The following is a 22,556-nucleotide window of genomic DNA, read 5'->3' as shown; positions in this document are numbered from 1 at the left end:
CTTCTTTCATAAAATGACCTTCATTAATCATTGTTAGAGGTAAATTAAGACAATCAAGGCATCATAGCTATATATTCTTTCATTACAATTATTACAATTCTGAAAGTGGATCTAAGTTTAAATGTCTAGATGCAACAACTGTCCCAGTTTCTTTGTATCTATAATTTAAAATATTCTTAATCCTAAGTAACTCAAAAAATCCTCAGATGTACCTGAATAAAAAATAAACTAATTCAATTCCAATGGTGCTAAGGAGTTAAAGAACTGATAATTATCCAGGAGGAAGGGGAAACAGAGATAGGGTATATTTTAAATTGTTCTACTCTGACTCAAGTTATATAGAAGTATTATAGCAGATAAATATTAAAGATTAAATTGAAGCAAAAATAAAATAATTTGGCATGTGTGTCTGCTTCACAAACATTATTATGTAGTATACTGCATGCAAGCACACATGCACAAATACACTTAAATGTGCTTCTCCAGCCTTATTAAACATGATGTAATTCAATGATATTTATATTCAGTCACAAATATCCCACCTCAGTAAGAAATATAATAAAGCAGAGAACTGCTATATTCTAGAACACCCCAAAAGAGAGGTAGGGAGGAGGAATGGCTATGGTATAAATACTCATTATGAATTCCAAATGAGCTGTAAAATACATAATTTATCTCAGCATCTTGGGGTAAGGTAGAGAGAGAACAGCAATTGTGCAGAACTTAGAGAAAGTAGAGGTCTTTGTGTTTAGAGAGGGAAGGGTCCTGCAAGAACTGCAAACAGGTGGATCAAGACAGGTTCTAAAACTTGGAAAACACTGATAACACTGGGCACCTCTTGCCTCATAAAATAATCTGGACTTTTATTTTTTATTTATCTTTATTGTTCAAAGTATTACAGATGTCTCCCTTTTTTCCCCACTGACCCCCTCCATCCCGCCCCCACCCCCAGGTCTTCACCACATTAGTGTTTAGCTAGCAGATAAATCCACAAAGACCATGTTTCTAACTCCTCAGACATTCTAAAAAATTTTTAAAACAGGATGAGTGACTCCTCTCTCTCAAACTCCCTTCCCTGTCCCTCCTATAAAATTTGTATCTTTCTCCTCACACCCACAACCCATTCATGATTCTTTCCTTCAGCTGATATCCTCTATTTTCACTGTGAAGAGAAAGGTTATTAGGTTTGGAAGTTCATCCATTAGAAGAAAGGCTGTTCCTTGTCATTTCTGCCTACAACTAACCCTGCCCATTAGGTCTGGATCTCACCATTCATACTGCCTGGAGGAAAGGTGTTGCGTTTTGGTTCTACTTTCTCTTCTCTCTTTCCTTTCCTTGTCCTGTCACAGCTCTGCTATGACCCCTTCCTTAGCACATAATATGTCAAGCCTGTTAAGGCTCTCGATACTGTCTCCTTTCCTTCACAGTCAAGAGTCTGACAAGAGCTGTCAATATTTGCTCTATTTCCCCACTTTCCTATGCTTCCTTAACCAACTCTCTTCTGGCATCTTGCTCCCATTAATCTACTAAAACTCAGCCTAAGTGACAAATTCTTAGTCACTTTTTACTGTCATTATTTTATGTGACTTCTGTGACATTTAATTCTACTAATTCTTCTTCACTTTCTCCAGCACACCCATCTTGCCTGGTAACATTTCCTAGAGTTAAACAAACTATAAGGATGAGTTCATTTACAAAAGCAGTTTTTAAACTTTTGGATCTCAGCACTCCTCTACAAACTCTTAAAAAGCTGTTGAGAACCCCAAAGAGCTTTTATTTATGTGGTTTATAACTATCAATATTTACCATATTAGAATTTAAAACTAAAAAGCTTTTAAACACTAGAATACACAAGTACACGATCCATAAATTGTCAGTGATGATATCATCACATGTTACACAGCCTCTAGAAACTTTCACTGTAAACTCAGGAGAAAATGAAAGTTTTAAAAAGCTAAATGTCTTAGCGTTATTTTTTAAAAGGCAAATACTATCTTAGTACTGTTATAAAAAGTGACCTTGTGGACCCCCTGAAAGTGTCTCAGGGACCCCCAGGAATCCTCAGACCACCCAGTCGTTTTGCACCTATGTAGGAACTCCGAAGTCTTCCTCCTAGCCTGACATCTTTCTTTCCTGAGTTATCACCTAAAGTTATGTACCTTTAAATAATCCTCGGCTCTTCCCTTTCCTTCTTTACACTCACTCAGTCATCAAACCCTACAGATTCTACTTTTAAAACCTAGCTGGAATTTGACAGCTTGTTAGAGAAATGAAAACCCCCACCCCAGACCTATAGACATAAAAACTCTTGGTAATTAATACCATCCTACCTGCTAGGTGATTGATAATTAATTCACTCACACATTAAACTGTGAGAAACATAGGCCTGGGAGGTGATAGCACCAATAACCAAAGTTAGAGAATGAAAGAGAATGCATATCCAAAATGCAAACTTGAGAACACTAAATTAGAACCCCTTCCACTGGAAGCTTTTCCTCCTAATATTACACCTTGGAGGTTTGGAGTTTTGTAAAGGAATGGTATTCCTGAAGTAAATGATCTTCCAACTAAGGTTCTGCTTCCCTCCAATCTTGTCCTCCCCATTGCCATCTGGGAAGCTGTTCTCCATCTCTACTTTGCCTCCCCCCACTTCAATGAAGCTGACTCTCCATCACCCAGATAAAAGCCCAAATTCCTTACTATGAAATAAAAGGGCATTCAAACCCTGACCCCTGCCTGTCTTTCACCCTTCTTACATATCCTCCCTATACCAGAAGTTTGCAAAACAGCTGAGCCACCTCAGCAGCGTGGTATTTTCTCCAGGCTCCTCAGGGGATCTAAAGTCCAGCTAGGGTTAAGAATCACCGCCCTATGTCTTGAACAAAATTACTTGCCAAGCTTCCATGCAAAAGCAAAAGCATATCCTAGTCTCTCTGTCAGCCTTTTCATACTTTGCCCTTGACCTCTGGAATAAATTCACAGCCTTTCTTAATAACTATCACTTCTTCTCTGAAGGAAGACCTCTCCTCTTACCGATCCTTCTCTCCCTCCTCTCCCTTGCAGGCAGGTGGAATTACAGGTTTCTTGCTCTTTGATCCCATAGCACCTTGTGCTTACATCTATTACAACAGCCCACACAGTTTATACAGTAGTCTGTCCTACCTGACACTGACCTCTTGTGAAGGCACAGATAATACCCTATTCATCTTGGCACAGAGGTCAGGAGGTAATAGGTAAGTAATGATTGCTCAATGAAAATACAGTAGATTTTTGGAGCCTGTTGAATAAACCTAAACTGATGTAAAATAAAGCAAAGCAAGATCAACACCTTCCTACCTACCAGGCGATTGCACTAACAAAAGGAAAAACTGTTTCTGGTGTAAAATTCTATATTTAGAAATAAAAGGCAAATTCATATATGAAGTAATTCATATATTAACTGAAATGAGAAATTTCAATTGAAGTAGATTCAATGAACCTAACAGTAAATATCAGAAGCTTTTCAGCTTTAACAGTAAAAGGACAGAAGAAAACAGGAGGGTTCTGGGTATCTGAAGAGTCCTGGGCAGGACAGAGAGTAGGGGAAGCTAAAATCTTCATAAATACTAACAGGGACTCAACAGATAATGTCTAATTGATGAAAGAAAATAGCAAGATATGCACATTATTTACATTATAAAACATGAAAATGAATACCAGGAAGAAGAGGGATGTGAAAAGGGTGGGTGGTAGAAAACAGTTTTTAAAAATAAATAAATCTTTTAGTACTACTTGTTCATAAAAACAAAAACTATTATTTTTAAAAAAGTAATGATCAGGGAATGGATTACCAAAAGAATGAAATGACATCATAAGACAATGGAATACTACATAAACTCTATTAATAGGTGTACTGCAGGGGGGAGGTATGTCTGCAATTCATTGTTTACTCCCAACAAATTAACTTAATGGCCTATGAATATCTGCACCTTGATTTGTATGAAATTTTACCCCAAGGGAATTCATTAATTAAGGTATGTAGTATAATAAAACCTGGGAATCACTTTCCAGATATGTATCTTCTTAGAATGTCAAGACAAAAAAAATTTGTTTTGCTTTTTCAAATCTTAAGGAAAATGTGTAATCTGTAGTTATTTCCAAAATACTGTGCCACCTGACTTAACTATTAAGTTCTAAAACTTCCAGATATAGAACACAGAACAGCAAAAGTCAAAAGATTTTAAGATTTTCTATTGCTGCCCCTAATGTCAAAATTTCTATACAAATAAAGCTAAGTATATCCAATGGTGAATCAAATTCTGTTTCACTGCAAATACCACTATGGTCTTAAAAAAACAAAACACAAAACAAAACAAAAACCCAACATTTTAAATTAAAAATATAGACAAAAGTGACCCTTGGAATTCTTAAAGAGAAGTGGTATTTTCTTATAGACTGATTCTTTAGAAGGAATCAAACACTACATCTATTAAGAACATGGAAATATATGTTATAGGTGACCTAACTTTTTACTATGTTTTGCTATTTAAAAAAATCAAAAACACCAGATTTGGTGAATAGAAAGGGAAATATCTAAAATTATTTTATTGCTCTTTATAACTTAAAAGCCTATAAAAGAGGAGGCATGTGAAATTACTAAGACCCAAATCTGGAAATGTCAAGAAACATTTCAAAGTCTAGGAAATATAAAGTGAAAACATTCTTGATATAGTTTTTGAAAAACTGTACTTTGTCTCGCTCTAAACCTACAATTTTTAAAGACTCATTATAAGTGCGTTCATTAAAGAGGAAAAAAAAACACTAAACTGTGACAATCTGGTGCTATATAGGGGCTACTAACGCTTACCTCAAGGGAACCTACTGCAGATAAAGTCCCGTCACTTGCACAGTCCTTTCAGCTGCCTGCCAGTTGTCTCTGTGGAAGGGAAAGCCTGATGAGTGAGAGCCCTATGCCACACTCCTTTGGAGTGTCAGGGTGCCTGCACAGAACTGCACAAAACTGTCTACCTAGAGATCCCTAGATGCTTTCTATAACAGAGGACTTAAAAAGATGCCACCTTTGATATTCCCTTTCCACGGAATGGCTAAGAGTTACTGAGTGTTAACAACCTTTTGGTATTATCAAAGTGATATACCAAATAGGAAAAAAGACTAAAATGGTTCAAGTAGAAATAAATTAACACTGACAGGGAAAACAACACACACAGACACATACACACACATACACTGAAAAGTAAGTGACAGAACTCTATAATCTGAGAAGAGACAATAATACAGGCTATGTCCACAAAAAGTGAAGTTGCAGATCAATCAGTAAATGCTACAACTCAAAGAAATTCCGGTCTATACATTTAAAAAGCATGCCATCAAGTATATCATGCTCAGAGTGAACTATACCATGGATACAAATGACTACTTACAAAATCCAATGTATTTTCTCAGTGGGGTCAATAAGTGGGTGGGAGGGGAGGAGAGTTTTCAGATATTTTTAAGTAAGAAAAGTGAAAACCAACAGCATGAGATTCCACAAGAAATTTCAAAATGAGAGAAAAAATCCTTATATCTTGTATTTCAGAAAGTAAACAAGCCCTTACTTCAAAGCCAAAATAAGAGGAAATATAACGAGAAATAAAGGAAAACCGTGAAACAATATATTTCAAAAACCACCTTCATCTCCTACAATTATGAATGGCTAGTAAGTGTATTCCATTAAGAACACCTATACCACAGGTTCAGCTCCATAACCAAAGAAACTATATTTTCTTTCTAATGCCAAATATAGTCTTCAGTCTGAATGCTGTGTTTCATAAGGCAGAATAAAATGCTCCTATAAAAACTCAAAAAGCATTAACATTTAGCATAAGAACTGATGAAAAAAATAATCTATTCAATTTTTTTAAAAGGTGATTCCAGCTTTTACTTTAATAGCACCATATTTAAGATGAAGTTACTTACCTCTGATTCTTTGTCACTTAAAGATCCCAAGCTTCCAAAACTGTGATTAGAGCTTTCATTATTTGTTGAGGCCTGTTAAAAGATTTTTAAAAAGGTAAAATTTAGGAGTAATTTTAAACAAAACATATTACATAAATAATCTATCTTCAAAAATTAAAGTATGATTCCTTTAAAGGAAGGAAGTCAAATGAAGTAAATATAAGAATTACCAACCTCTTAACACTATAAACATTTTAGAAAGTTTTATCAAGTCAATAAAGTTCTTCTGTATTTTAGGAACAAGCTTACTAGTGGAGTTTTTAGAATACCAAATTCAGGAGCAAAGGAAGTGGGCTATCGTTAGGAAATCAAGAACCCTAAAACTACTATTCAACATATAAAATCTAATGCTTCCTTTAACTAAAAGTATTGTTTGTGTTCCTTAATTCTCTTCACAATCTTATCAAATTCCATGACATCCCATCCACACCCATTTGCCTCTCTTCATATTAACAAACTGGACAATCTTTGGTTTGTCTTGGCTTAGGGTTTTAAGAAAATTTATCATCCTGACCATTTTAATTGCTTCACTCAAGAATTCCTACATTTCCTTTACAATATTTTTAAATTGTGACAAATAGAAATGAGTTATTATTTTGCAGGATGATGTTTGCTATGTTTCCAATGTTTCTATGATGCTTACTATTTTGTGGACTTGTTTGAACCAACAGTACATCAGATTAATGTCTTCCAGGAATGTTTAGAATAAGTGATGACAAGCTATGGCATATATGTCAAAGACAATGCACGAATAAACTTTATGTGCAGGTAGACCAGCTGATATCCCTACTGCCCTTCAATTTGTAAGTGTAGCTGTTAATCCTATTAAAAGGTTACAAAAGTTGGGCTATAATTACCTTTAGGCTAATTTCCAAACTGATGACTCCAAGCTATTGCCCATATGTCCAGTACTACGCGGGACACTGTAAAGGCTGTTTTCAATACAAACAGCATTCAAACTAATTAAGATTCAAGCACTATTTAGAGGAAGTTATAATCTAATTAGAGTAAAATGATCAAACTTGAAACAAAGAACACCATAAATAGCAATTAAGAAGTGATAAACTATAAAGATTCAGGGACAATGGAGGCAGTGGCAACGTTTTTCATCATCTCTAAATCTCCACATAAAAATATAAACCCCAAACCCACACAAAACATTTACAACAAAACTGGGTGACTAGGAATCTCCCCAAAATAGCAGATGGGAACAGATCACCAACAGCTGCAGAGCCTGCATGGTACAAGAGGAAGCAGAAGGAAATAGGGTGTCTGAAAGATTTGATGACAGAGACTCCCAAAAAGGCAAATGCAACTGACCAATAAGTCAACTTGAGGACAGAAGCTATACCTGAAGGAAGGGTCTCTGCCCTTTCCAATAGTGACTAAGTGCACGGTGTCCATAGTGAAGGCTGAAGAAGTTAGAGCAATCTCGCTAGGCCCTATGAACTCTTGAAACGAATCCTTCACTAAGGGTGTCACAATAAGGATAAACTACTGGGTACAGAAACAAAATTGAGCACAACAGGTACAATGAAGATAAAGAAACAAGAACATCAAAATAAAAGTGGAGAAGGGAGCAAAGCCTGGAAATCTCAGAAAGCAAATGCCATACTTTTGAAGAGTGCCCAAAAACAACAGCAGAGGGAGCTCTCTGAGAAAGGCCATTCTAAACAGGAAAAAACACACCAAAAAACAACAACAAAAGGTAAGTAACAGAAACTGATGCAGGTCATCCAAGTCATCCCACGAAGTTATTATAAGAAAAAAGCGAGTAAGATACAGAATAATACCCTGATAGTAAAAGCCTACCAGACACACATACACATTTCACAAAATAGGTGAAACTGTAACCTAGTATTTCAAAATGAGCTAAAAGACATTACTAAAATGACTCAAGACATGAAAGAACATAAATCAGATTTCAAAAAAACTCAGAAATAAGGTAACAGAGCTCAGGAAAGCATCAAAAATTCGGGGGGGAAAATAGGTTTAATAATGAAGATTAAGCCTGAATGAAACCAAGAGAAAATACATACAACAGATGATGTTTTAAGAGAAACAGAAAGCAAAAAGGAAGAACACTTTTGAAATCAAAAGAAATGAAAAGATAAAAAGAATAAGAGAAAGCAACAATTATTGAAGCAACAGAGATCCAACATTCAGATAACAGGAGTCTTTAAAGAGCACTACCAGAAGAAAACAAATAGCAGAAACTATAGTTCAAGAAATCCTCCTTGAAATTTTTTTAAAAACTGAAACTACTGCCTGAAAGAACACAATATGCACCTAAGAATATCAAATTTTTCAAAGGCAACACTTTATGCCAAAAGAGAATGAAGTAACATATCAAGATAATCAAGACAATATGAATAAAGTGTTTTATATCCAGTAAAATTTATTTTTAACATATAAAAGGCATAGATAAACTTATCAAAATTCCAGAAATTGGGAAATACTGCTCCCATGAGCCTTCCAAAAGATTCCAGAGAACAAGCTTCAGATAACCAAAATGAAATTTCACCCTAAGAACTGATGCAATCAATAATATTACTTACTGATAAAGGTTAAATAAGAAATACAAGGAAGAAACTATGAAATTTAATGGCTAAATGCATACATACAAAGTTAATAACACAATATTTTAAAAATTGGGGGATGGAATTTTATGGAAAGCACGAGTGAAATATTCTTTAACTGTTTTCAGTAATCACTTTGGTCATTGTAATAGCACAAATATAGTTGTTTTGAGACTGCTGTGTATGTAGGGAAAAAAGTAAACAATTACATGATATTCTAATTCTATCATTTTTTTATGTCCTTGAGAACAATTCTTGATACAGAAGAAAAAATATGCAGATATAAATAAAACCCTTGTCTTTCTGATTTGAATTGGAAGTATCAATATAAATTCATGACATATTTTTACCTTTTAAAACAAATAATTCAAAAATACAGATTCTGCCACAAACAGTAACAGAATATCTCTTATCAGACCAATGTTCCTGCAGACAACTACAAATTCTGGAAAAATATATAAAAGACAACTACCTGAAAGCACTTGAACAACCAAAAGCAAGCAGAGTCTGGATAAGAGGCAACATACGGAAGAAGGGAACAGAACTAGGTGGGTTTCCTGTTTTTACAGCTTTAGCCAGAGGGAAGGCCACTAGTGTGAGCTGCACAGAGCAGCTGAAACTTGGATCATCACGTGCAGTCTTAATGCCTTGAAAAACCAGATTGGAACTACCACAGCAGCTGGAAAGACAGGCAAATGCTAGAAAAAAAAAGCAAAGACAGAGTTGCAAATTCTGCAAATTACCTCTATCCATGTCTCTGGCTGGTCACTGATCTATGCAAGTGTGGAACAGACTCTAAGCAGTCCAGGTAAGGCTACAACTAAACAGAGACGTTAGCTGCCATCCCCTGTAGGGAGACATGCTTTAGATTTCAGCCCAGCGAAGTTGATTCTTTCCTAATACAAATAACCACCAAAAAGTCAACACTCAACAGAAGAATACTATACCAAATCCCAAAGTCATATAATGTATCATTTACAGTGTGCAGGATATAAATAAAATTTCTAAACTTATGAAGAAACAAGAAAATGTGACCCATACGCAAGAGAAAAGACAACCAGCAGAGACAACCACAAGGTAACTCGGGTATCAGAATTAGCAAAGATCTAAAAGCAGCTGCTGTAAGTATGCTCAGATGACAAAGGAAAACATACTTGTAAGAGTTGAACAAATTAGAAATTTCAGCAGAAGAAATAAAAATATAAAAAAAGAACCAAGTGAAAATTCCAAAACTAAAAAGTTTAGTCTAAAATAAAAAAATTCACTGGATGGGCTTGACATCAGAATGGAAAAAGGTACTGAAGATCAGAAGATATTATTCAAACTAGAGAGAAAAATTATTGAAAAATAGTAGTTGGACACTGTACATGGATTTGGAGTCACAGGAGGAGAGAAAAAGCAGAGAAAGTAATTGAATAGCTAGAAAGTCCCAAAATTTGGTGGAAGGTGTAAATTTACAAATTCAAGCAGCTTACGTATTACTCCAAGCAGAGTAAGTACAAAGAAAACCGTACACATTAATCCTCTCAAAGAACCAACTTTGTTTCATTAAATTTTCTATTATATTTGTTTTCTATTGTGTTTAATTCTGCTCTAGTTTTTATTATCTCCTTCCTTCTACTGACTTTGGTGTTCATTTGTTCTTCTTTTTCTAGTTTTTAAAGGTGAAACATCAGGTTTTTTTATTTGAGATTTTTCTTGTTTTCTTGAGATAGACCTGTAATGATATAAACTTCTGTCTTATTACTACTTTTGCTGCATCCCAGAAGTTCTGATATGTCATACTGTCATTCTCATTTGCCTCTATGTATCTTCTGATGTTTTCTTAGTTCTTCTTTGACCCAGTCATTGTTTAATATCCTGTGTGTTTTCTTTTTGCAGATGATTTCCAATTTCAAAGCGTTGTGGCTAGAAAATATGCTTAGGACGATTTCACTCTTAAATTTGTTGAGGCTAGCTTTGTGTCCCAACATATGGTCTATCCTTGAGAAGGTTCCATGTGCACCAGAGAAGAATATATAATCTGATGTTGTGAGATGAAAGGCTCTCTAAGTGTCAATTATATCTATTTGGTCTAATGTATCATTTAATGCCTTATTGATTTTCTGTTTGGAAGATTTATCCATAGCTGTCAATGGGGTATCTAGGTTCCCTACTAGAATTGCTTTTGTCAGTTTCTCCCTTTCCTCTTTAGTTCTGTTAGTAGTAGCTTTATATATTTTAATGCTGATAAGTGTTCCATCTTCTTGATGTATTATCCCTTTTATTATAATAAAATGTCCATCTCTGTCTCATTACCTTTTTTATCTTTAAATCTATTTTGTCTGATATAATAAGTATACTACACCCACTTTTGTCCAGATACCATTTGATTGGAGTATCATTTTCCACCCTTTCATTGAGTCTATATATGTATGTCCTTGCAGCTGAGATGTGTCTCCTGAAGGCACCATATGGTTGGGTTTTGTTTTTTTGATCCAATCACTCCTCTGTGTCTTTTTATTGGTGAGTTCAGTCCATTTACATGTAAAGTAACTAGTGACATATGAGGATTTCCTACAGCCATTTTACCTTTTGTTTCCTGGTAGCTCTGTGTTGCCACTGTTTCTTTTCCCTTGTGTTTCCATCTGTTATTTTAGTTTGGTAGTATTCTATGATTTTTTTCCTGTTTCCTCTTTTTTTTGTTGTGTGTCTCAGTTCTAGATTTTTTGTGGGATTACCATTAGGGTTTATATAAAAGAAAGTTCCATACCTAGGTAACATCATAGCCAAACTATTGAAAACCAAAGATAAAGAAAAATAATCTTAAGATAAAGAAAAAAATGAAATATCACCTTGTACCTCTCAAAATGGTTATTATAAAAAAGACAAGAAATAATATGTACTGATAAGGATTAGAGAAAAGGAAACCTTTGTGCATTGTTTTTGGAGGGATTATAAATTAGGACAGCCACTATGAAAAACAGTATGCAAGGTCTCAAAAATTTGACTACCAATGTACCTATTCTCTGGAAATTACTAGGGAATCTGCTCTGCCAAAACAAAAGAATAAACTGAGAAAGAGGAAGATATGGGGGAAAGGAAAGAGCTCAAACACAGGGCAGATACAATAGGAATTCCCATGCTGACCAAGAAAAAAGATTACAGGATGGAAGGAACTCCAGGCAGGCATTCAGGAAAAACAGAGAGCAACTAGCCTGGATAAGAGCAAAACAATGAAAGTGTCAGGGGGGAGGGAATATCTAAAGAAAAATAAGAATAATTTGTATCTGAAAATAATGAGAGATTCACACATGTCTGCTGGAGACTTTGTGAATGCTTATACTGAATACTAAAAAAACGAAAGAAATAAATCAACTATAACTCTAGGGAAAACAACCAGTTGTATAAAAGAAGAAACGTAATTATGGAATCTCATGGCTGTAAATAAAATTTACAGGGTCATAATATAAATAATGAAATAATGATCAAACCAAAAACTGAAGTATATATAAATTAAGATGAGGTCAGGGAAGTATGAGTATTTCTATAGGGGTGGAAGGTTGGATCATTTAACAGTTAACTCATCATCTGTAACAGGAAGTCAATAAGTATCTAAAACTGAAAAAGACAAAGACCTATAATAATCTTATTTAGAAATACACACATAGATAAAACAAAGATATGTAATATATATAATATAAGAAAAAGCTGTTAAGGTGAGGAGTGCCTCTGTGAAGAATGAATGCAGGGTTGGAAGAATGGAACAGGGTTCTACTAGTTTTCATTATAAGCCTGGTAGAACAATGTGACTTTTGAAACTCTGACCACGGACTGTGTGTCTTTTACTTCTTGATTTGTAGGAATTCTTTACATATTCTGGGTGTGAATCCTCTATGACTTAACTTTTCATTCATATTTTGGTGTCATTTCAACATAGTTACATTTATCAAATATTTTCCTTTATAGTTAGTGCCTTTTGTGACCCATTTATGAACTTGCTATCATTATACTGATGAAAGCTTTATTGTTTTTAGGTTTTGTATTTAGATCTATAAGTCACCTGGAACTGATTTTTGTATGATGGCAGGAGTTGAGAATCAAGAGTCATCTTTTCTCCCATATGGGTATGCGATTGATCCAACATCATCTATTATAAAAGGCCATCCTTTCTCCACTGCACTGCAGTGTCACCTTTGTCATATATCAAGTTACTATACGTGGATGTATCTACTGCTAGACTCTCTTCTGTTCCATTGGTCTATTTTTCTTTGCTGTGTCAATATCAGTGACTTAATTCTACTCCCTAAGAGAACTAAAATCATATGTCCACACAAAAACCTGTTCCAGAGTGTTCGTAGCAGCATTATTCACATTAAAAGAAATGGAAACAACACAAATGTCCACCAACTGATGAATGAATAAACAAAATGTGACACAACAATACAATAGAATATTCGGTCATAAAAAGGAATAAAGTACTAAAATATCCGACATTCATAAGCTGTGAAAACATTATGCTAGGTGAAAAATGCCAGACACAAAATGTCACATATTGTATGATTCTACTTATATGAAACGTTCAGAAGAGGCAAATCCATACAGACAAAAAGTAGAATAGTGGTTGCCAGGGGCTGGTGCATGGGGTAGGGCAGGAGGGAAATGGTGAGTTGCTGCTAATGTGCATGGAGTTTCTTCATGGGGTGATAAAAATATTCTGAATTAGTGGTGATGGCTGCACAATTCTGTGATATACTAAAAACCACCAAAATGTACACTATAAAGGGGGCAATTTTAGGGTATTTAAACTACATCTCAACATAAAAAATTATAAAAGTTTCAAATTATTGAGAAGAAAGGATGACAGAAGGGAGAGGCTTGACAAAGTCCAGGACATAATCACTTAAACACTCTGAAATATAGTACACGCACATGTAAGCACACACTGACAGACATCTGAAGCATTCAGATTTTTTGTACATTCAAAGGACAGTTTTTAAAATATAAAAGCAACACACAGACAAATGGAAAAAATTTCATTACAGAAATACAAATTTCTCCCTCCCACACCAGTTCCACTATTCAAAGGCAACCATTTAAAAAAATTGTTTTTAATTAAATTTTTGAATAGGTAATGCAAACAGGCTACTATTTTCCGTTTGTTTCTTCCCTTTCTAGAACAGAAGGCTTTATGTCTACACTAGGAAATTAAATATACATTCTTTGTTTCCACCCTTCTTACTCAAAAGATAACATTATGTAGACTGTCCTAGACTACTTTCTTTTCTCTTAATATACCTTGGAGAAACTTCCAAATCTACACATAGATAGCTTCTCCATTCTTTTTTCCCCTTTGCTACTTCCTTTGTTTCAAACCAGTGTAGAGTATTCCACTCTATGTAATAAAGTTCAGTAAGTCCTTCATTGACCCTGCCAAGAAAGATGAAGAATTTAGTTTCACTGGTATCAGCTTCCCCTTCTTCCTGATAAATGCATTTATATTTTTATTTTTAATTCTTCAAATGTTACCTTAACTTAAAAATATGCTTTTGTATATTTTTTATTCTTTCAGTTTAAATTGTGTGTAACTACTCATTATGTAAAATAAGAAAGTAAGTCTTTACATTTAGCTCCTTCTCTAAACATTACAGCTACACAATAACTTTACATCAGTACAATTTATAACATTTACGTTTACCTTCTACCAGTAATCCTAACACAGAGCCACAAACTCAGGCCATAAGGATCTGAGGCAAGTTAACAGGTGAAGCAGACCTGGCGTAAGATTAAAGAAGTGGCATATGATGGAATAAAAGTTCTCTCTCTCTCCAGTCAATTTTTGTTATTAGCTGTGAACAATGAATTAGCCAATGCTAAATCATTGCCACTAAGGGAAATACACGGTTAAGTTCCTGCAAGCTGCTTCAACATTTTACGCAACCAAACAATACATAATCTTGTTTTATATAAAGGTGGGTTTCTGTTTAAAGACACCTTTTTAATATATAATCTCAATTCATTCACAGTGAATTCATGACCAGTAACACTATAACTCATGCCTGAATGAAGTTTATCACCTAGAATTTTCTCCCTCAGGCACTTCAGTTTGTGTTTAGAACACTAGACAGCACTACAGCACTACCACCCATGGGGGCCATTTTGAACAGTGAAACTACCAATAAAAGGTACAAAAATGTGAAAAACATGGCACTAAGTAAACAGAAAATAACACTTGTTTACCATATGAGAACTGAAACAGATAGGCAGAATGTCACTTTGTTCAGCCTCAGGCAACTCAAAACTTTCACCTCTCCCCACATGCATAGGCCCTTGAATGACCAGCAAAACCAATGCAAGAACTGATATTAAGGTTACAAATAAATTTTAGTGAGTAGGCAAATTTGCAATTACAGAATCCTTGAATAAAGAGGATTGACTATTATGTATATCTAATCAAATCAAGCTTATAAAATATGTTGTGCAAATTCTGTCTTTATAGCCTTTTATACATATTTGAACAGTCAAAATCGAAAAGAAGTATAGTAAAACCCTCACTATAACTGTACTTTAATCAATTCACAATGTATTTTTAGGACTGTTTGACATATAAAAGTTTATAACTGTCATATCTTTTCCATGAATTCTTAGTCCTTAAAAAATATCTATGTACCATTCAGGCTTTCGGTTTTGAGAAATGTTTTGATATTCATTCATGCATTCAAAAATATTTATTGAGGGCTTTAGTACTATTGTTGATGCTGGAGTATAGCAGTAAAAAAAGAAGGCTTACGCCCAAGTGTTCATGGGATTTACTTTACAAGAAGGGAAACGGACAATAAACAAACATATAAATATTTAGCATTATGTAAGGAATCAACAATACTTTTTAAAAAATCAAGTGGGGCAAAGGACAGTATGATACAGGTATCAAAACCTCTCTGAAGAGGTGACATTTGAATAGAAATTTTAATTAAGTGAGGGAGAAGTGTGTTGGAGGCAACAGGCAAATAAACCAGTGTGGGTGCAATAGTGAGATAGTTATTAGTTAAATACGGAAGTTAATCTAGAGCTAGATCAGAATGTCTTGTTAGGACACGGTGAAGACATTGAATTTTACTTTAAATGTCATGGAAAGTCTTTGGAAGGTTCTGAGTTGAGGAGAAACTAATCTCAAATTTATATTTAATTCCACTTTCTTTTTCTTTATGATTACCTGAAATATTTTCTTTCCAATCTTTGTCATTTGGGGTGAATGTTTCTTGTCAATAGCCTATAGATAGATTCTCATTTACTGTGATAACATATACTTTTTGAAAGTATAATATTTTTTTTCAAAGTAAAAAGTTGTAAAGAAGGGGGAGAGGAGGAGAAAAAAACCTGTAGAAATACATAAATATCAATTTGAGAAGACAGGAATACATAAATGAGTATAGTGTGTTATCATATACTAAAAATAGAATATGTAACTTTAAAACATCAGGAAAAACTCCATTTGTCCAATGGAAAGCAAGGAGTGAAGGGGAATAATAGTACAAATAAAAGACATCTGACAATGGCAGAACTACGTAAAAAAATAACAGTAATAATAAATGTAATGGACAAGTCCACCATTTAAGAGGTAAAAAGCTCACATTCCATCAAAAAGACACAGTCTATAAGAAACACACTTAAAACAAAAAGTAAAAATATAATAGAAAAATACATACCTAAGACAAAAATAAACCAAAAGAAAGCTTAGAATAGTAATCTTAAAATCTGAAAACCAAATATTTAAGGGAAAATAACTATAGTCATAAAAGCAACAAAATAAGATATATGCATGTAAAAAAAAAAAAAATAGCCTTAAAATATACAAAGCAAAAACTGATAAACTTCAAGCTAAACTATGTAAGTTAATAACCACAGCTAAAGATTTTAATACACCTCTCTCAGAAAAAAAGACCAAACTGAAACTACAAGGAGATATCTAAGATCTGAACAAATACAATTAAGAGATATTAGATATGAAATGTTTATAAAACAGGGTATATTTCAGTATTGGGGTCATACTGAAATGACCCCATATCAAAATGTAATGCAAATTAAAATCCATAAAAAAACAGCTCAAAATATCCCACAATGACAACTCTTGTGTTAAAAAGGAAATAAATTATGAAATATATGTCTAAATAATAAGAAAAACGGCACCTATCAAAATTTGTGAAACACAGATAAAGCAGTTTTTAGGGAGAGAGCATTAACCAAGAAATAAGAAAAACTAAAAATAACTGAGCTGCTCGGCCGGGCGTGGCTCAGCAGTTGAGCCTTGATTGACCTAGGATCCAGGTGATCAGGGTTCGATTCCCAGTCAGGGCACATGCCCAGGTTGTGGGCTCGATCAATGACTCTCTCATCTTTGATGTTTCTATCTCTCTCTCTCTGCCTCTCCTTTCCTCTCTCTGAAATCAATAAAGATATATTAAAAAAAAAAAAATAACTGAGCTGATACCACTTCACACCCACTAGAATGGCTGAAATGAGGAAGAATCATAACACTGAATGTTGGTAAGGATGTGGAACAATTAAAATTCGTGTATATATATTGCTGATTAGAGTAGAAAATGGTATAAGCACCTTGGAAAACTGTCAGTTTCTTATCAAAGTTAAAACATACTCCTACCCTATTCCAACGCCTAAGTATTTTTTCAAGAGAAATGAAAATATACGTCCACAAAAAGATTTGTACAAGATTATTTAGAGCAACCTTATTCATAACAGGCAAATACTGAAAACATCCAAATATCACTCTACAAACAGAGAACTGTGGCATATCCACATAACAACAAAAAGAATGAACTACTGAACAGCAACAACATGAATAAACCTCAAAAATATGTTAAATGGAAGAAGCTAGCTATAAAAGAGTATACTGCAAGATTCCATTTACATGGAGTTAAAATACAGGCAAAACTAACCTATTAGTGATAGAAGTCAGACAAGGGGTTTGGGGAAAGAGTTTGGCAAGTGGGAAAGGGGCAGAAGAAAACTTTTCGGAGGAATGGAAATGTTCTATATTTTGTCTTGTGAGATATTTACGTCACATAAACAACTGCCAAATCCAAAGAGAGGGGAATATGCAAAGTTTATAGTAGTTTTATTTACAATTCTCAAAATACTGGAAACCACCCAAATGTTCCTCATCTAGGAGAAATGGTGACCAACAAAATCTCCCCATTTTAAAAGCACATTTTCTCTTCTATAATTCATTACTAATCTATAAGGTAAAACTTTGAGACCTTGTTCTCCATAACATTTTGCTGTTTTTAGCATTCACTGATGACTTCTGCCTTAATTAATAATTATAATGGAGAGTATTAAATGTTAATTTTCTGATTCTACATTCCTTCTACATTAGCTGACTGACATTCTAAAAGACAACCACATAACAAGCATAACCTAACGTGGTTCCTAATTATTAAAAAGAAGTGTGATCGCTTCTCGGCCTTTTGGCTAAGATCAAGTGTAAAAAGAAGTGTGGTACAATGAAATACTATTCGGCAATAAAAAGCAATAAACTATTGATAACATACAACAAGGACGAATCTCAAATGAATGCATTATGCAAAGTTAAAAGTCAGACTCAGAAGGCTGCATATTACAATACTTACTACACTTACATAACATTCTTGCAAAAGCAAAACTACAGGAACAGAAAAGAGATCAGTGTTTGCCAGGGCAATCTAGAGTGGTTGACAACAAAAGGCCATGGGGGCTACTTTGGGAATTGTATCTTAACTTGTGGTGGGGTTACACAATTGTATACATTTGTCAAAACTTATAGCAGAATTATATAATAAAAAGGGTTTACTACATGTAAAATTATACCTTAATAAAAACTAAATAATATTAAAAACTTAAAATGATAGTAAAAGACCTCTACTCCCAACAAACCCCAGGCCAAGACAGTTTTACAGGTAAACGCCTCCCCATCTTCCACTGTACATTTCCTATCATATACAGAATGTTTAAAAAAAAACTGAAAATAGTGAAGGGGAAGCAGTTCATTTTATGAGGCTAGTGTGATAATGATTTATAAAACAGGTAAGGTAGGATAATGAAAATGTTCTGTATCTTGAGAGGGGTGTGGATTACTCCGAGCATACACATTTGTGAAAATTCACTGAACTCTTCAGGTCTATACATCTATTTCTTCTGTAACCATATAATGCAAAAATCCAAAATAAAATAGTTAATCATGCATTAAATCCAATAAATATATTTTTAAATCCAATAAATATATATTTAAAAATAGTGTATCAGCCCAGCTGGCGTGGCTCAGTGGCTGAGTATCAACCTATGAACCAGGAGGTCACCGGTTCAATTTCTGGTCAGGGTGCATGCAGGGACTGTAGGCTCTCAATCCCCAGTAGGGGGAGTGCAGGAGGCAGCCCATCAATCAATCTCATCATTGATGCTTCTATCTATCTCTCCCTCCCCCTTTGTCTCTCTAAAATCAATAAAACATATTTAAAAAAATAGTGTATCATAGCCTAGTAGGGTTTATACCAGAAATGCAAACAGGTTCAACATTTAAAAATATATATATTAATATAATTCACATTAATAGTTCAAAGGAGAAAATTTTTTTGAGTGTTTCAACCAAGAACCAAAAAAGAATTTCATATAGCTCAACAATATTTATGATTTTTAAACAAACAAAAACAAACAGACTTCTTTACTAACCAGGAATAGAAAAGCTCTCCTTTAATTTAGGCATGGTTACATCCACTAAATCTATAGCACACATTACACTTAATGGAGAAACATTAGATGAATTCTTCTTGAACAAGAGAAAGTACTGAAGTTGATGACCACTCTAAGGGATAAATAAATATACTGAAGTGCAAGAAATGAAACTCATTTTTGGAAGATAATTACTATTTTTTTAGAGAAACCTAGAGGGAGAATCAACAAACTATTACAACCAATAAAAGAGACCAACAGCAAGACTGTTACATACAAAACAAGACCAACCTATAAAAATCAAAAGTCTCCTAGGTCAGCAATAACTAACTAGAAAATATAATAATACTTCAGCCACAAAAACTTTAAAGTATCCAGGAATTTGCCCCCAAATTCACAAAAACTAGACAAAAGTTCCTAAGAACTCCATAGAAGAAACAGTAACTAAATCAACTTTACAAAAGAAGTTTGAAGAGACTTGTTCTAACATGTAAAAAGAATCCAAAATGTTTTTTGCTTTTCTTTTAAATGTGAATACAGACAGATCACTGGAACATAAGAGAAATTTCACAGACATGTCCATATATATACATGGCAACTTAATATAATCAGTGGAAAAACAAATGATTCAAGAAGCATTATTGAGAAAACTGGTTTCCTAGATGGAGAGAAATAAAACTGGATCCCTATCAATACTATATAAAAGGTGTGACCTAGATGAACTAAAGAGCAAATACGACAATAAAACTACAAAGTTAATAGAAGAAACTGTAGAATATCTTTGTGGACCAGGGCTGGGGGAGACATTTTAACTTTTAGAATGTCATCAGGATCCACTGGACCCAATTTTAGTTTTCGAGCTTCTTTGTCAAGTGGTTCAAACTATTTGTGAAGATTGATATTTCAGGACTTTTATTCTTTCTTAGAGATCATCCAAAGAATAAAAATAAAATTTATTTTAAATAGAATAAAATGCACTCTCAAAATAACTGGTGGTATAAGTAAAATAATGAGATATTTTATACCCATAAGACTACCAAGAATGATGAATCTGGATGATGCTAGGTGTTTCTGGGATGTGGTTATATAAAAATACTCATGCACGCGGCTGAAAGTGCAGATTGGTTTTGTACAACTGTTTTGAACAGCAATCTTTTACTATTTATTCCACTTAAGTCTACACATACCCTATGTCCTAGCAATTCTGCTTTTGGTAATATATCCTAAATAACTACTCACAAAGGTCCATAAGAGAACAAGCACAAGATATGCAGTGCACTATGAGGCAGTGGGAAGTTGAAGACAACCTGATGTCTATCAGTGGAAAGGATAACAGATACACTATTAAGCTTTATGCAGCAGTTAGAAGGAGCGGATTAACGTACAGATAGGAACATGCATGACGGGGCAAGAAAGAGGCAGAGGACAAGAAAGTTAAAAATTATGTAATGGGAGAAAGACACTCCTCTTTACCCCTGAAACCTAATATGCTGTATTATATCTTAATGCCCCTGGAATATGTTATGCTATATTAGAAATCAAGTTCATAACACTGAATTTTTTTCTGTACATTATGAAAATTACACTAATATTTTGTGTAATATATTTTAGATCATTTAATACAAGTAAAGAATGTCAAATAAAGATTATAATTTTACTCACTTTAGCCCCAACACTGCAACTGCCGGTGCTCCCAGTGCTTCCAGTTGCAACTCCTGTAAATCTAGCTTCCAATAATTCTTGCCTTCTTGGATCCAGACTATGAAGCTCATCCATTGCACCTAATAAGAAGAAGAAAAAAATACACACACAATATATCTTTAAATACAAACACAAAATACATACATGTGTTTAGTTGAGATGTCAATAAACTTAATGAATGAATTCTACAAAGAGGTGAAAGAGACTTTAAGATATTTATAACGTCCACGCTCTTGTATCAAAACAACCTACAGTGGATTTCCAACACTTATGACTGCAATCCACATTAAGAAATATATTTTCCACCTAACTCAGTACACAGATACATACATACATATATTAAAAAGTTCCACAAATACTTCTTACTGCATGCAGTGCACGCCAGTATTTTTTAGTCTATTAAAAAAGAAAAACAACCATAACAACAAAATATTAACAATTTGGGTTTTGAAGCCTTCAGACTCAGACTAAAACTATACATCAGTTTTCCTGGTCTCCAGCTTGCCAAATGCAAATCTTGAGACTTCTCAGCCTTCATAGTTGCCTGAGCCAATTCCTTATATTAAATATTTTTATTTATACATATAATTAATAAATATGTATACATCCCCCCCCCAAAGAAAAATGCCAGTTGTGAGCTATTAAATTGATTTCATGAAACATTAATGGATCACAGGTCCACAGTTTAAAAAATACCTCTTTAATAGCATACTTTCCCTATTCTAAGCTTATACAGAATTCTGGCACTAAGTGAGATTACTATTTAATTACTTTTGCTTATATATACACCTTAACTGACTGACTATACTTTAAATTGAGGATTGTTTTATTACTATCACATCCCAAAGATTTTTGTGCAGTTGATAGTTTTGACTGTTTTTAATTTCTATCAGGTAGATGAAACACACACATATATCAAACAGATTAATAAGGTAACATCTGTTATTAAACAATCACCTGAGGATTAAGGGGAGAAAATTAGCACCCTCATAAAATTGCTACTATACAGACTAAAGCACCACAAATTCTAGCTAAATTTCAATTAAACTCTTAAAAATTCTTTTATCCATGTCTACTAATTCCCTGCTGACATAAACGAGTGATTCTCAAGGGAACAAGAAGAGTACTATCAGAATCCTGAATCATATGTGGAACATTTTCAAATGACACTAGGGCCCTTCCACACATCCTGACAATCCTCTCCGCAAAGTTTAAAACTATTCCTATAAACCTTATTTAAATTAAAGTTCCCTTCATTCCTTTCATCTTCATCTGGACAGAGGACTAGATGGATAATGACCACGCTTCCACGTTTATTTGCATTCCTGTGTCTGAGTATGTCTTCCTTGTGCTCTCCTCCTTTTTCCATCTCAAAGAGATAACTGCCTTTAAAAAGCTAAAGCCTTCCATTTTTGCTTCTGATCCCATTTGTTCTTGATATCCAAGGGATCTTGCATTTGCCTGATCCCATCTCTCTCATTCATCTTTTCCCTCCTTGCCTCCTCCTGCCTTCATTTTTATAAAACAACTTTCTCCTGAATTCCATGCTATTAATATTATCATATAAGTCTTTCCTTAAGC

The 22,556-nt window shown here is 34.1% G+C and overlaps 1 protein-coding gene across 1 annotated transcript in view; it reads right to left on the bottom strand.

Annotated features, from left to right (window-relative positions):
* TLK1 (tousled like kinase 1) overlaps positions 1-22,556 on the bottom strand; it is a 118,742-nt gene that overhangs the window by 61,239 nt on the left and 34,947 nt on the right. Inside the window, exons 2-3 of the mRNA XM_081143360.1 lie at positions 20,937-21,055; positions 5,956-6,027 (exon numbers count right to left, since the gene is read on the bottom strand). Coding sequence (XP_080999486.1) covers positions 5,956-6,027; positions 20,937-21,055 — 191 coding nt within the window. The remainder of the gene's footprint in view (positions 1-5,955; positions 6,028-20,936; positions 21,056-22,556) is intronic.

This window comes from Miniopterus schreibersii, assembly GCF_964146895.1.
Source record: "Miniopterus schreibersii genome assembly, chromosome: 7".
NCBI lineage: Eukaryota > Metazoa > Chordata > Mammalia > Chiroptera > Miniopteridae > Miniopterus > Miniopterus schreibersii.
Note: the sequence above shows the minus strand (reverse complement) of the source record. Positions and strands in the feature narration are given on the sequence as shown.